This window comes from Bos taurus, chromosome 9 (genome assembly GCF_002263795.3).
Source record: "Bos taurus isolate L1 Dominette 01449 registration number 42190680 breed Hereford chromosome 9, ARS-UCD2.0, whole genome shotgun sequence".
Lineage (NCBI taxonomy): Eukaryota > Metazoa > Chordata > Mammalia > Artiodactyla > Bovidae > Bos > Bos taurus.
Window position 1 is genome coordinate 96,911,513 of NC_037336.1, and position 14,256 is coordinate 96,925,768.

The 14,256-nt window shown below is 43.7% G+C and overlaps 1 protein-coding gene across 2 annotated transcripts in view; it reads right to left on the minus strand.

Annotated features, from left to right (window-relative positions):
* Nucleotides 1-10,734, minus strand: part of AGPAT4 (1-acylglycerol-3-phosphate O-acyltransferase 4) — a 135,896-nt gene extending 125,162 nt beyond the window's left edge. The window contains exon 1 of one of the 2 annotated variants that reach the window (XM_005211099.4): nucleotides 10,484-10,734. In XM_005211099.4, the coding sequence (XP_005211156.1) occupies nucleotides 10,484-10,559 (76 nt within the window). In that variant the 5' untranslated portion in view covers nucleotides 10,560-10,734. 2 annotated transcript variants of the gene reach the window in all.
* Nucleotides 10,735-14,256: the final 3,522 nt, after the last annotated feature.

Below are 14,256 nucleotides of genomic sequence, written 5' to 3' on the forward strand. Positions count from 1 at the left end.
GCCCACAGAGAGGGGACAGCTCAGGAGGGAGATGGGAAAAAGACCAACCTTCACTCAATTCATTTCTCTCATTCTCATTGTCCAAGATAAGTGCTGGCAGTATCTTTGCAGATAATTCTCTGCCTTTAGACTCGCTAATAGATTTGTTGACAATCAAAAACAGATAAGAAGAGCTGACTCCATCTACCCACAGCCTTGGGAATCACCGAGGGCAGGCATAGCAGGTATTTTAAGAGCAACTTCGTGGCAAAGTTCAATTCTTGATTAAAAATTGATTCTGATACTATCTTTAGGGTTTTCTATGTATAGTGTCATGTCACCTGCAAAGAGAGATTTACTTCTTTTCCAATCTGGATTCCTTTTATTTCTTTTTCTTCTCTGACTGCCATACCTATGACTTCCAGAATTATGTGGAATGATAGTGGCGAAAGTGGGCACCCTCGTCTTTGTTCCTCATCTTAGAGGAGATGCTCTCAGTTATTCACCATTGAGAATAATGCCAGGAGCTCAAACCAGGGCTCTGACAATCCAGAGGGGTGGAATGGGGTGGGAGTTGGGACGGAGGTTCAAGAGGGAGGAGACATATGTATGCTGCTGCTGCTAAGTTGCTTCAGTCGTGTCTGACTCAGTGCGACCCCATAGACGGCAGCCCACCAGGCTCCCCCGTCCCTGGGATTCTCCAGGCAAGAACACTGGAGTTCTATGGCTGATTCATGTTGATGTATGGCAGAAACCAACAGTATATTGTAAAGCAATTATCCTTCCATTAAAAATGAATAAATTAATAATATTTAGACTTCCTTGGTGGTCCACTGGTTCAGACTCACCTCTCCCAATGCAGGGACCCAGGTTCCATCCCTGGTCAGGAAACTAGATCCCATGTGCCACAATTAAAAGATTCTGCTAGCCACAACTAAATAAATAAACACATTTATAATAATAATAATGCTTAAGCTGATTATATGTTGAGTTCAGTTCAGTCATGTATAAAAAAATTTTTAAACTGGTTCTGAGCACAGCTCATATTTAAAGTATGAACTGCACTGTCACTCAGATATTTTAATCATAGGGCCTGTTCCCTTCCTCCACTGTACCACCTCTGTGGCTAAACCACAACAAAACAAGAAAGCTCCCTCAGTCAGTCAGTTCAGTTGCTCAGTCATGTCTGACTCTTTGCAACCCCATGGACTGCAGCACGCCAGGCTTCCCTGTCCATCACACTCCCAGAGCTTGCTCAAACTCATGTCCATTGAGTCGGTGATGTCATCCAACCATCTAATCCTCTGTCGTCCCCTTCTCCTCCTGCCTTCAGTCTTTCCCAACATCAGGGGCTTTTCCAATGAGTCGGCTCTTCACATCAGGTGGCCAAAGGATTGCAGTGTCAGTTTCAGCATGAGTGCTTCCAATGAATAATCAGGACTCATCTCCTTTATGATGGACTGGTTTGATCTCCTTGCAGTCCAAGGGACTCTCAAGAGTCTTCTCCAAAACCACAGTTGAGAAGCATCAATTGTTTGGTGCTCACCTTTCCTTATGGTCCAACCCTCACATCCATACATGACTACTGGAAAAACCGTAGCTTTGACTAAACAGATTTTTGTTGGCAAAGTAAATAAAATCTCTGCTTTTTAATATGCTGTCTAGGTTGGTTATAGCTTTTTTTCCAAGGAGCAAGCATCTTTTAATTTCATGGCTGCAATCACCATCTGCAGTGATTTTGGAGCCCAAAAAAATAAAGTCTGACACTGCTTCCATTGTTTCCCCATCTATTTGGCATGAAGTGATGGGATCGGATGCCATGATCTTAATTTTTTTAATGCTGAGTTTTAAGCCAGTTTTTCACTCTCCTCTTTCACTTTCGTCAAGAGGCTCTTAGCTCCTCTTGGCTTTCTGCCATAAGGGTGGTATCATCTGCATATGTGAGATTATTGATATTTCTTCCAGCAATCTTGATTTCAGCTTGTGCTTCTTCCAGCCCAGTGTTTCTCATGATGTACTCTGCACATAAGTTAAATAAACAGGGTGACAATATACAGCCTTGACGTACTCCTTTCCCTCTTTGGAACCAGTCTGTTGTTCCATGCCCAGTTCTAACTGTTGTTTCCTGACTTGCATACAGGTTTCTCAAGAGGCAGGTCAGGTGGTCTGGTATTCCCATCTCTTTCAGAATTTTCCACAGTTTGCTGTGATCCATACAGTCAAAGGCTTTAGCATAGTCAGTAAAGCAGAAGTAGATGTTTTTCTGGAACTCTCTTGGTTTTTCGATGATCCAACTGATGTTGGCAATTTGTTCTCTGGTTCCTCTTCCTTTTCTACATCCAGCTTGAACATCTGGAAGTTCTTGGTTCACATACTATTGAAACCTCGCTTGGAGAATTTTGCGCTATTGTGAACTACTATAAAGCCCGTTGGACTGCAAGGAGATCCAACCAGTCCATTCTGAAGGAGATCAGCCCTGCGATTTCTTTGGAAGGAATGATGCTAAAGCTGAAACTCCAGTACTCTGGGCACCTCATGTGAAGAGTTGACTCATTGGAAAAGACTCTGATGCTGGGAGGGATTGGGGGCAGGAGGAGAAGGGGACGACAGAGGATGAGATGGCTGGATGGCATCACTGACTTGATGGACGTGAGTCTGAGTGAACTCCAGGAGTTGGTGAGAGACAGGGAGGCCTGGCGTGCTTCGATTCATGGGGTCGCAAAGAGTTGGACACGACTGAGCAACTGATCTATCTGATCTGATCTGATAAAGCAATTATCCTTCAATTAAAAATGAATAAATTTTTTTGCTATTGGGTGAGATAAGGGCAATTGTGCAACAGTTTGAACGTTCTTTGGCATTGCCTTTCTTAGGGATTGGAATGAAAATGGACCTTTTCCAGTCCTGTGGCCATTGCTGAGTTTTCCAAATTTGCTGGCATATTGAGTGCAGCACTTTCACAGCATCATCTTTTAGGATTTGAAATAGCTCAACTGGATTCCATCACCTTCACTAGCTTTGTTCGTAGTGATGCTTCCTAAGGCCCGCTTGACTTCACATTCCAGGATGTCTGGCTCTAGGTCAGTGATCACACCATCATGGTTATATGGGACATGAAGATCTTTTTTGTACAGTTCTTCTGTGTATTCCTGCCACCTCTTCTTAATATCGTCTGCTTCTGTTAGGTCCACACCATTTCTGTCCTTCATTGTACCCATCTTTGCATGAAATGTTCCCTTGGTGTCTCTAATTTTCTTGAAGAGATCTCTAGTCTTTCCCATTCTATTGTTTTCCTCTATTTCTTTGCATTGATCACTGAGGAAGGTTTCTTATGTCTCCTTGCTATTCTTTGGAACTCTGCGTTCAGATGCGTGTATCTTTCCTTTTCTCCTTTAACCACCTCTATGGCTAAACCACAACAAAACAACAAAGCTCCCTGAAAACTATTAAAGTAGCTTGTCTTAGAAGTACTGCTATAAGTTCCCTCCCGCCTCAAGTTCTAAACTACTACTCTTCCAGAATTTCTGCAGCTCCTAAAACCTAGGATGAAAGGCATGCAAGGGAAGGTCCACATGATAGAGAGCTGTTGAGAACTGCAGGAACAGTGTGTGTGTGCATCCCAGGCACTGGGCTGGGCCTGAGCACAGATGCAAGAACATGATGCCACTGAAATGGGGGATTGGCGGGAAGAGCGGTACCATAGTCTTGAGTCCAATCTCAGTTCTGTTTCGGTTACTTATTAGGATGTTAGGTGAGCAACATGCTCTCATCTTTACTTTCTCTCTATAAGACGGAGAGTGGTAACCAACATGCTCTCATCTTTACTCTCTCTATAAAACGGAGAGTGGTAACAGTTTTGCCCTGCTCTGTTTCTTACGAGGATAAAGGGAATGACGAAGTGTGAGGTCTGTGTAACTGACTAGCCCACGAGATGCCCTCAGCCAGGTGGGCTGCTATGATTCTCACATACACCCTACAGGTTGGCGGGTCACCTCAGCGTCTCTGACCGCTTCTGTAGGTTACCCTTCAGCCCCCAGACTAAGGAATAATCTCCTGCAGGAAGTTCAGTGTCAGGAAGTGTCCTTCCGACCGCAAAGGTCACAATGTGCCTCTTCTCCTGCGGCTCCTACGTAGAAATGACCATGAAACAGCCATTCGGTATGACCCAAGGTCAGAGGGAAGAGACCTCTGCCGACCAGTTATCTGGAACAACTTCCTGCCAAAGGGAGAAGCTGACCTCATCTGCAATCAGAATAACAAAGAAGGGGGATCTGCTAAGTGTTCGCTCTGAAGGTCAGGCGGCACCGGAGGGGGTGTTCCGGATGAACTGTGTTAGGCTGCCCATATAATTTCCTGCTGAAGGTAGAAATTACAAGGGGCCAAACAATCCTGCTGAGAGGAGCTCCATGACAGCAGGAAATACAAACAGGAAGCGCTGCAACAAGTTTAAATACTTATTTAACATAATGTATTGGGGATATTTGGATTTAAGGTGTTGAAACCCACTTGCTTTTGTAGAATGAGAGACAGGTTTGCCACGCCTTATGCGAAATCTAATGACCAGGGATTATCTAGTAAAGTGATGAGCATATAATTTCAATGCAGTTGGGAGCTTGTCCTTTAAAAATGTCCTATCTTGAGTCCATCTGGAGGGAGCCGTAGTCCCATGGAAGTCTACAAGGAACTCACTCCTAGGGAACTTTGAGAGGTGATCTCACTCAGCTTGTGCTTTGCAGAAAGAGAATTTACAAGCCTGCTGCACATTGTATCTCTGTGTCTGCAGGGTCAAAACCTCGCTTCTCCCGTTTAGTTAGCCAACAAATGTTTACTGACATCAGACATACGCCCAACCAGTGAGGAAGACAGAAGAAAATTATAAGATGAACAGTCAACTGCTAAGCACTCTACCTCTCTGCCCAGAACAGTCTATGTATAGAACTGTTCAATGAAAGAAACATCTGGTGCCATTAGCCAATAAATGCTTAAATCAAAAACAATACCCCCTGTATGTATCAGTTCAGTCGCTCAGTCGTGTCCAACTCTTTGCTACCCCATGGACTGCAGCACGCCAGGTTTCCCTGTCTACCACCAACTCCCAGAGCCTGCTCAAACTCATGTCCATTAAGTCGGTGATGCCATCCAACCATCTCATCCTCTGTCGTTCCCTTCTCTTCCTGCCTTCAATCCATCCCAGTCCCTGTCCCTGTATGTATGTGTGTATATATATGTGAACTGAAAGTTGCTCAGTTGTGTCCAACTCTTTGCAACCCCATGGTCTATACAGTCATTGGCATTCTTCAGGCCAGGATACTGGAGTGGATAGCCTTTCCCTTCTCCAGGGGATCCTCCCAACCCAGGGATCGAATCCAGGTCTCCAGCATTGCAGGCGGACTCTTTACCAGCTGAGCCACAAAGTAAGCCCAAGAATACTGGGGTGGGTAGCCTATCCCTTCTCCAGCGGATCTTCCCGACCCAGGAATCGAACTGGGGTCTCCTGCATTGCAGATGGATCCTTTACCAACTGAGCTATCAGAGAAGAAAAACGGAATATTACTCAGCCATTCAAAAGAATGAAATGTTGCCATCTGCAGCAACACGACAGACCGAGAGATCATCATACTGAGTGAAGTAAATCAGGTAGAGAAAGACAAATATTATATCACATCACTTATATCTGGAATCTAAAAAATGAATCATACAAATCAATTTATTTACAAAACAGAAACAAGACTCACGGGCATAGAAAACAAGCTTATAGCTACCAAAAGGAAAGGGGAAGAGGGGGGATAAACTAGGAACATGAGATTCATAGATATACACTGCTCTCCATACAAAGACAAAGAGTAAGGACTTGCTGTATAGCCTGTGGAACTGTTTCCAATAAGTTCAATTTACAATAATCCGTAATGGAAAACAATCTGAAGTTGTACACTTGAAACTAACACAATATTGTAAATCAACTATGGGTTAATAATAGTAATAAAATGAATACTCGCTGGTTGAAGGGACTGTTTCTCCATCTTTCCCCCTGCTAGTTTCTGAGCTTCTTCAAGGAAGAAATAGTTGCCTATTTATGGCCACATCCGTAATATATAATGTCTGACACATGATACAAATCTCATTTTTGAGTGAATGAATAAATGGATGGATGATATAGGAATGAATGAGTGATGACTGAAAGGTAGAACCTAAGGTTAAAGGAAGAAGTAAAGCAAATCAGAGGAGGAACAAAAACAAACACAAGTAGAAAATCTTTGTAGAGAAAGCCTTTAAAACTAAAGGAAAACAGGTTAGAGAGACTGTTCCATCATAGCTTTCCCAAATATTGCACTTATTTTAAGATATTCAGGCACTCAGGGAAAACGGAGTCACCATCTTGGGCTCCAAAATCACTGTGGACGGTGACTGCAATCACTAAATTACAAGACGCTCACTCCTTAGAAGGAAAGTTATGATCAACCTAGACAGCATATTCAAAAGCAGAGACATGACTGTGGACAAAGGTCCGTCTAGTCAAGACTATGGTTTTTCCAATAGTCACGTATGGATGTGAGAGTTGGACTATAAAGAAAGCTGAGCGCCGAAGAACTGATGCTTTTGAACTGTGGTGTTGGAGAAGACTCTTGAGAGTCCCTTGGACTTCAAGGAGCTCCAACCAGTCCATCCTAAAGGAGATCAGTCCTGAATATTCATTGGAAGGACTGATGTTAAAGCTGAAACTCCAATACTTTGGCCACCTGATGCGAAGAGCGGACTCATTATAAAAGACCCTGATGCTGGGAAAGATTCAAGGCAGGAGGAGAAGGGGACGACAGAGAATGAGATGGTTGGATGGCATCACCAACTCGATGGACATGAGTTTGAGCAAGCTCTGGGAGATAGTGAAAGACAGGCAAGCCTTGCGTGCTACAGTCCGTGGAGTTGCAAAGAGTCTGATACAGTGTCTGAACAACAAGCTATTTACGCATAATAAATGCACATAAATACTGTGAAAAGAGCAAGTTCATGATTTAAGCTTTCTCTTTCCCACCAGCTTAGCAGTGATCCTCCTTGGTTCCTACATGAAGCCAAATGTCCAAGTTACAAAGCTTCACAAATGGATTCTGCCCTGGGACGAAGCTTCTTGAATTAGCGATGCACAAACTCTATGGGATGTAGACGGTTTTTAAGCCAGGCTTGACTACATTTAAACATTGAGGTGTCCAAAACCATTCAGAACTATGAATACACTGTATTCCCATGCCCATGAGACCTCTTTTTCAGAATACAGCAGATCGAACAAAATATAGTTAAGTCTGCCCAGTGCTCACTTGAGCACCCCACAATTGAAAGCAACAGCAATGGTTAGTATTATTAGAATGACGTTGTGGGTGTGTGGGGGCTTCCTTTCCCAAATTTCTCACTTCTTTTAAGTCTGATTTAAGTCTAGCCTTCACTTCTTGGAGTTTCAACTCAACAATAACTGGATTAGGAAGGATTCTGCATTTTACTTACAGGGACTCAGATGGTAAAGAATCTGCCTGCAATGCTGAAGACCCAGGTTCAATCTCTTGGCCAGGAAGATCCCCTGTAGAAGGGAATGACTACCCTCTCCAGTATTTTTGCCTGGAGAAATCCATGGACAGAGGAACCTGGCAGGTTACAGTCTATAGTGTCGCAAAGAGTTGGACACAACCAAGTGATTAACACTTTCTCACTTTTTCTATCAGTCTTATTCTGAGTTAAACAAAATCCTGTCCCTGAATCACTACCGGTTCTCTCCACACCAGTTCTCTCCACCTGGCCCATTTCCAGACTAAAGATGGACTTCTCCCTGCTTCGGACAAGAACCTTGACCCAGGACCCATCACCCACCACCATCCTTGTTACCTGGGACACCTTTGCCTCCTCCCCTAGAAACATCTGTCTCCTCTCCTTCAAACCTTCAACGTCAACATCCCCGTAACATTCTTCCCAGACTTACTGCATCCACTTCTCTTGCCCCGCCTCCTTTTCTCCAATTGTGTGCCCACCTACGCACGTTGTCACCGGTTTGACAACTTTTAAACTTGAGACCACAGACCACCACTTCTATTTTCTTCACAAATTTGGCAGCGTCCAGTTCAGAGCCATGCAATCCCAACGACAGTGAATGACTAGCCCCAACTTCACCAGTTATCTCCTCAGCATCGCCTCCATCCCGCCTCTCAGGGGACCCCGAATTTGCTCTGCATCCACAGCTCCATTGACCTTCCCCAGGTCAAGAGTGTTTGCTCCATGGACCCACTCCACTGATCCTTCGTTGACCCTACCCAGGTCAAGAGTGTTAATCAAGTTTTCAAGTTCTACTCAGTCCAATTACAGGACAGTGATTCCTTCTCTTTTTTTGGCTGAAGTGACAAACAATTCTTGCTACTTTTCCTTTGAACCCCATCCTACAAGGCTTTTTGCTGTGCAACTCCTAGATTTGGAAGCTCAGGAGTGCCTGCATCACACTTGACTCGCACACTGTCCATCTATCCTGCAGGGTCACGTGGTCCATCTGATGTGGTCAATCTATGTCCGAGCTCCGTGAGGACATCTTCAGGCTGGCAAACAGTAACAGAGCCTGACTGCTTCCCACACTCTTTGCAAACCTACACTCCAACTATTTATATAGATTAGCCTGGGCTTTTCAAAACGATCATCTAATTTTTAACGACACTTTTGTGTGCTTTATGTCTTGAAACCTGCCCTCTTTATTGAATTCCTCTAGTTTTGTGCCATGCTATATTTCAGATAACTTTTGTATCTGTAATACTTAAGACCTCTTGCCCTATAAGTTTTATAAGTCATAGAAAAGAGCATGTTGAGATAAGGATCTTGGCAAGCAGAACCTCATTAAACCACCCCTTCTTCCAGCTTCCCCCGGGGAGGCGGGGGAGGGGAGGGGGAGTACTGGGGGTTTCCAAGTGATGCTTTAGGCTTTCTAGCCGGAAGGCATTGTGAGGGCTAAGCCACCTTCACTCATCTTTATCCAAAACTACAGATAATTTTAAGACTCAAGGGTGATATTACTGTTGATCCTTTCTATAAATCCTAATTTGGTAATTCAGGACACCCCTTAAAAGAATAGTGTCGGTTATCAAATATCTCAGATGCACTGAATGAAGACTGTCAACTTGACTCCTACCTGTTAATAAGCCGATCTGGACTATGTCTGTTCCACAGATGGGTCACTTGATTTTAATTATATTTAACTTTGCCTGTTACTAGGTAGATGATACTTTTTTCTCTCTGTTTTATATTTTTCTTGAAAATCAACTCTTTTTCCCTCCATAGAGGACATTAAGAAGATTTAGCAGTTCTAACTTAGGGCTTGACTTGCCCCTGATGTCCCTGCCCTGCTTACCCCACACACAATCACACACATCACACACATACCACAGACACTTTCTCCCTTACCTCACGATAGATACTTTTTTTTTCCAACTGAGAATGCTTAACTAACAGTCACAGATGAGTTCATTCTTTTCCAGCTTTGAAAAAGAGGACTCTCACCTTAAGGGGAGGGGACAGCCTCTAATCCCTATGAGAAGGATACCAAAAAAACTGGGAACCCTGCTGGTAGTTACCTGATTGTTACTTCTACTTGTTGAACTTAGATGGTGTGCTACGTAAGTTCAGACTAGAACAAAGACCACTCTTTTAAACATTTAGACTCTTAAGCAAACCTGGGCAGAAAATAACACATCTGTCAGTGGATTCGCAAACACCCTCTAAAACTTTTCTCCAGGATCTCATCTCCTCTACTAAAGAAGTAAGTGCTACCCACCCACCCCCAACTTCTTTAGTTAGATCACGGATTTAACATCACGTCTTGAGAACAGTTTAGGTTTTCCAGAAAGACCAGAAACGGAAGACTTACATAAACATCAAATCACTGTTTTTCTAATTCCCAGATATGATGAAAAAAATTTCATAGGCTGAAAATTAAGTAAATAAAGACGTAAGTATAAAAGCCTGTTGCCTTGACAACTCCCCTCCCCCAGCCCGCCGGTAATAGGGAAAAACCAAAACGGGGGTGAGGAGGGGTAGCCACGAAGCCAGGCTGCCTCTGAGCAGCCCCGGGCGAGAACCCGCGCGCGGAGAGCCACCGACGCGGAGCAAACACAAATAAAGCGATGGGTAGAGGGGATGCATTTGGTGTAGTCTTTTTGTGGTTGCCATAGAAACGCCAGAGACGGAAGAACATGTTGCCTGACACAAAAAGAGACCGATCGGTAACAGGAACCTTCGCACCGGCTTCATCTATTGCAGAGAAAATTCTTTCACCCGAGGCGGGGAGGTGGAGGGGGGTGGGGGAGGGTGGCTGGACAAGGGTGGGGAAATGAACCCCAGCGCAGCAGCTCGGCATCCCAAGGCGCACAGACACGCTCCCCCCGGCTGAGCACAAAGAGATGGTCCTTGTGCGGCGGCAAAGCCCCTCCACGTTCCCGCGGTCGCCTCACTTCCTTCTCCGCCTTCCTCGCCTCCTCTCGCTTACCTACCCCTTCCAGAGGTTTTAGGGAAATCCAGCCAAGGAGAGAAATAACGAGGGAGAGACAGAGGGGCGCACACATCCGCCACGCCCAGAGGTGAAGCCGCCTGCAAACAGCACGAACCGCAGATCCCTCCTTTCTGGCAGCCCTGGACACATGGACTTAGAGATCGGACACTGAAAGGGAGCAGGCTGGGGTGCAGAAATTGCCACTAGTTTACAGGCGCTGTAAGACAGCCAACACTGGAAAGAAAAAAGCGAGACTCCACCCATGGGGTGGACCCTTCGGGAAAGAAAAAAAAAAAGTGGTCCTCAGCTGACGTCTCTCCCCACCCCATGTCACTTCCTTTTAAAGCTACAATTTAGCAGTTACAAGGAGGGAGAGACGAGCTGCTGTAAAATGAGTCCCTCCCCCTCCCCTTGCAATTAATGTAAGGAAGTGCTTCGGTAGGCTTCACGTTTTCGATCTCTGGACGGAGAACCTGCCAGAATCGGAAACAAAGCCCGCTAGGTGGCCTTTTTCTTTCTCGCCCGCGCCTCACAAATCCTGTTGCATCCTTGTGCCGACATGGCTCCTCCAACCTCAGCTCGGACCGAGCCGGCCCCGGCTGGGCTGAGACCTGGAAACTGCCTCCTCTTGTGTTTGGTAAAAGACCCGCACTCTGTAATGCCCCCCTCACCTCTCACTGGTACGCGGTGCGGGAAGGACATTGCATTCCACTCGGAGGAGCCCCAAAGCACCTTCGACCAAATTATACTGAAAACTCCAGCGATCTGAGGTGTTAAGAACTGGGGAAAAGAGGCTTGGAGGTCGATGAATTTTCTCCCCGCAAAGCAGCCGCCAGGGTTAGGGTTAGATTGCCTGCGCGCGCGCGCACCCCGGAACGCATGCACGTGGCATTGGCGCCCAGAGTTAGGGTCTGGGCAGACCTTAACAGCAGAATAGTTCCCTCGTAACTTTGAAAGAGGGCGGGGCTGTTGGATCCTCGGAAATGCCAGGTCCCCAACATGCCTTCAACACTCTTTCAGCCTCCAAAGAGTTAAGGTGTGTGCCCTTCAAATGCTCTCTATTAGAACCATCGGCACAAATAATATTGGGTATTAAAGTACGATTCCTGTGTTCACCCCCGTTCTTTAGATGTTTACAATCCACAGGGGGAAAAAAAATAAAATGTTCACAAATAACTAGACCATATTGCAGAATTACTAAGAGCTACCACAGTGCTAAAAACAGCGTGCCATGATAAAACAGAAAGGGAAAGAGCTCTTTTTGGTTATGCTGAGGGGAAAAAAAAGCATTCATAATTCAGCAAACCGTGGTTTGGACTGGGTCCTACAGGGTGTGCTGTGTTTTGATGGTCTGTGATTGAAAGAGGGAAAGAAATGAATGGGGATGAACAGGAAGATTGAGAGGGATGAAGGCCATTAGAGGCATAAACAAGGACCAGAACAGGAAACCCATTTGTGTCAATGGTTTATTTTAATATTTCTGTGTAAATAAATTTGACCATGTAGACATGTTTATAAAAGATGTTTGCAAGAAGTTCTTGCAGCCAATGCAATTTAAAGAGTTCTCATGACTTTTCAGATTATGTTTTAAAATCCATTTGTTTCCAGTTTTTCAAAGCCCTTCTCAAGTAGAATTAGACTGATGGTTTTCCATATTCAAATTCTGAATGGGGATATATTTCAAAATCTGTGCTATATTAAGTGGCTCAGCTCGTAAAGAACCCGCCTGCTAATGTAGGAGAGGCAAGAGACGTGGGTTTGATCCCTGGTTGGGGAAGATCCCCTGCAGAAGGAAATGGCAACCCACTCCAGTATTCTTGCCTGGAGAATCCATGGACAGAGGAGACTGGTGAGGTACAATCCATGGGGTCGCAAAAAATCAGACACAACTGAGTGTGCTTGAATGTGTGCACACAAACACACACACACACAACTACCAGTGCAGCCAGTGATTTCAACAGAAACCATTTGAAATTAAAGTTTTTGACGGTTGCAAGTCTTATTCTGATCATAATACTTTTATGTCTTTATTCCATTAAGATTATCATTATTATGATGATTATTTTTGCTACTTTCACACTGCCTATTTAGGTGATGTTACTCACAATAGACTCAGTAGATATAGCTGGAAAATATGGGAGAAAAAAGACTACGTCTAAAAATTTAAAGTGGAAATACAACCTTCTAGAATTAAATCCTATAAGCTTTACTCAGGGTCCCTTTTAGAGACTCTCCTCATTTTAGACATCCTGATTTAGCTATTTCTATCTGAACAAAGAATTGTGAAAATTTCCAGATCACAATCTAACAATTCAGTTCAACAAATACTTTTTCAGTATCTGTGCTAGTTGCTGAAAATACAAAAACACAGACAAGACATGGGCATTGCCCCAAGGGGCTCAGTCTTAGGAAAGAAAGGACTGTAAACAGTTAAGATACAATGTAACAAGGACTTCCCTCCTGGCTTAGACTGTAAAGTGTCTGCCTACAACGCAGGAGACCTGGGTTCGATCCCTGATCCCTGTGTCAGGAAGATCCGCTGGAGAATTCCATGGACAGAGGAGCCTGGCAGGTTATAGAGTCAGAGCAACTAGAACAACAAGCAAATACATTCTCCTAGGTGTGTAGTGAGTTGAATAGCATTCCCGCTCCTCCCTAAATTTACATCCACACAAGACCTCAGAATGTGACCTTATTGGGTAATGTAATTAGCTAAGCTGTGTTGTGCTGGACGAGGATGAGACCTTAATCCAATGACTGGTGTCCTAGGAAACACACACTGTGCAAAAAGGTCACTGAACTGCTAATGATTTTTTTTCAGAACTGTGAGATTGAGGGTCGTTTTTATTTGCTTTTTGTATTTTATTGCATTTTGAAATTTTTCTACAATGAGTATTTACAACTTTTATATTAAAAATGATTATGAATAAAAAACAAAAGACTCAAGGTTTCTAAAGTCTTAGTGTTCTAGAACAATTTAGGACAGAAGCAAAGAATAATCGATGATGATTATAACATGTTTAATCCCCAAAAAGAAGTATCTTCAGAACCCTTTGTTAAAAGTTGAATATCACGTGTTTTAGAAAAGTTTATTTTAACCTAAATTCTGGTACTTAGAATGATAAATATCATGTATATAAAGTGTTAACTTACCTACCATATATTTAGCTGTCATGCTAGGTGGTTATCAATGACATTATTTCAAATAGCCTTTTCTCTTAACACACTGACAACATTTTTCTTTCTTTTCATTTGGCTTATGCTATAAACATGAACACAGTAGCTATATCCATATAAATCTGTATACACAGTTTAAAAATTTCCACAGTTATAAAATACAAACGTATTACAGACTTGTGATTGTAATGACCTTATCGTATGCTGTGTTAGGAATTGCTACTGTTTTGACGCGACAAAGAAAAGATGTAAATAATAAATTCAATTTGAAATTGGGGTCTTTAATCTTACATTTATAGTTGCATATTTTAAGCATTTCTAATTGAGTCTTACAAATACGTCACATAGATCACAACCAACCAGCAATCTCTCACGGTTATGTTGCTATTATTACAATCATTTTAAGTACATTCAAATAACTCTAACTTTGCCTATCACTGGTGGTGTTAATGGTAAATAAAGAACCTGCCTACTGATGCAGGAGACATAAGAGGCATGGGTTCAATCGCTGGGTCGGGAAGATCCCCTGGAGGAGGGGATGGCAACCCACTCCAGTATTCTTGCCTGGAGAATCCTCTTGGACAGAGAGAGGA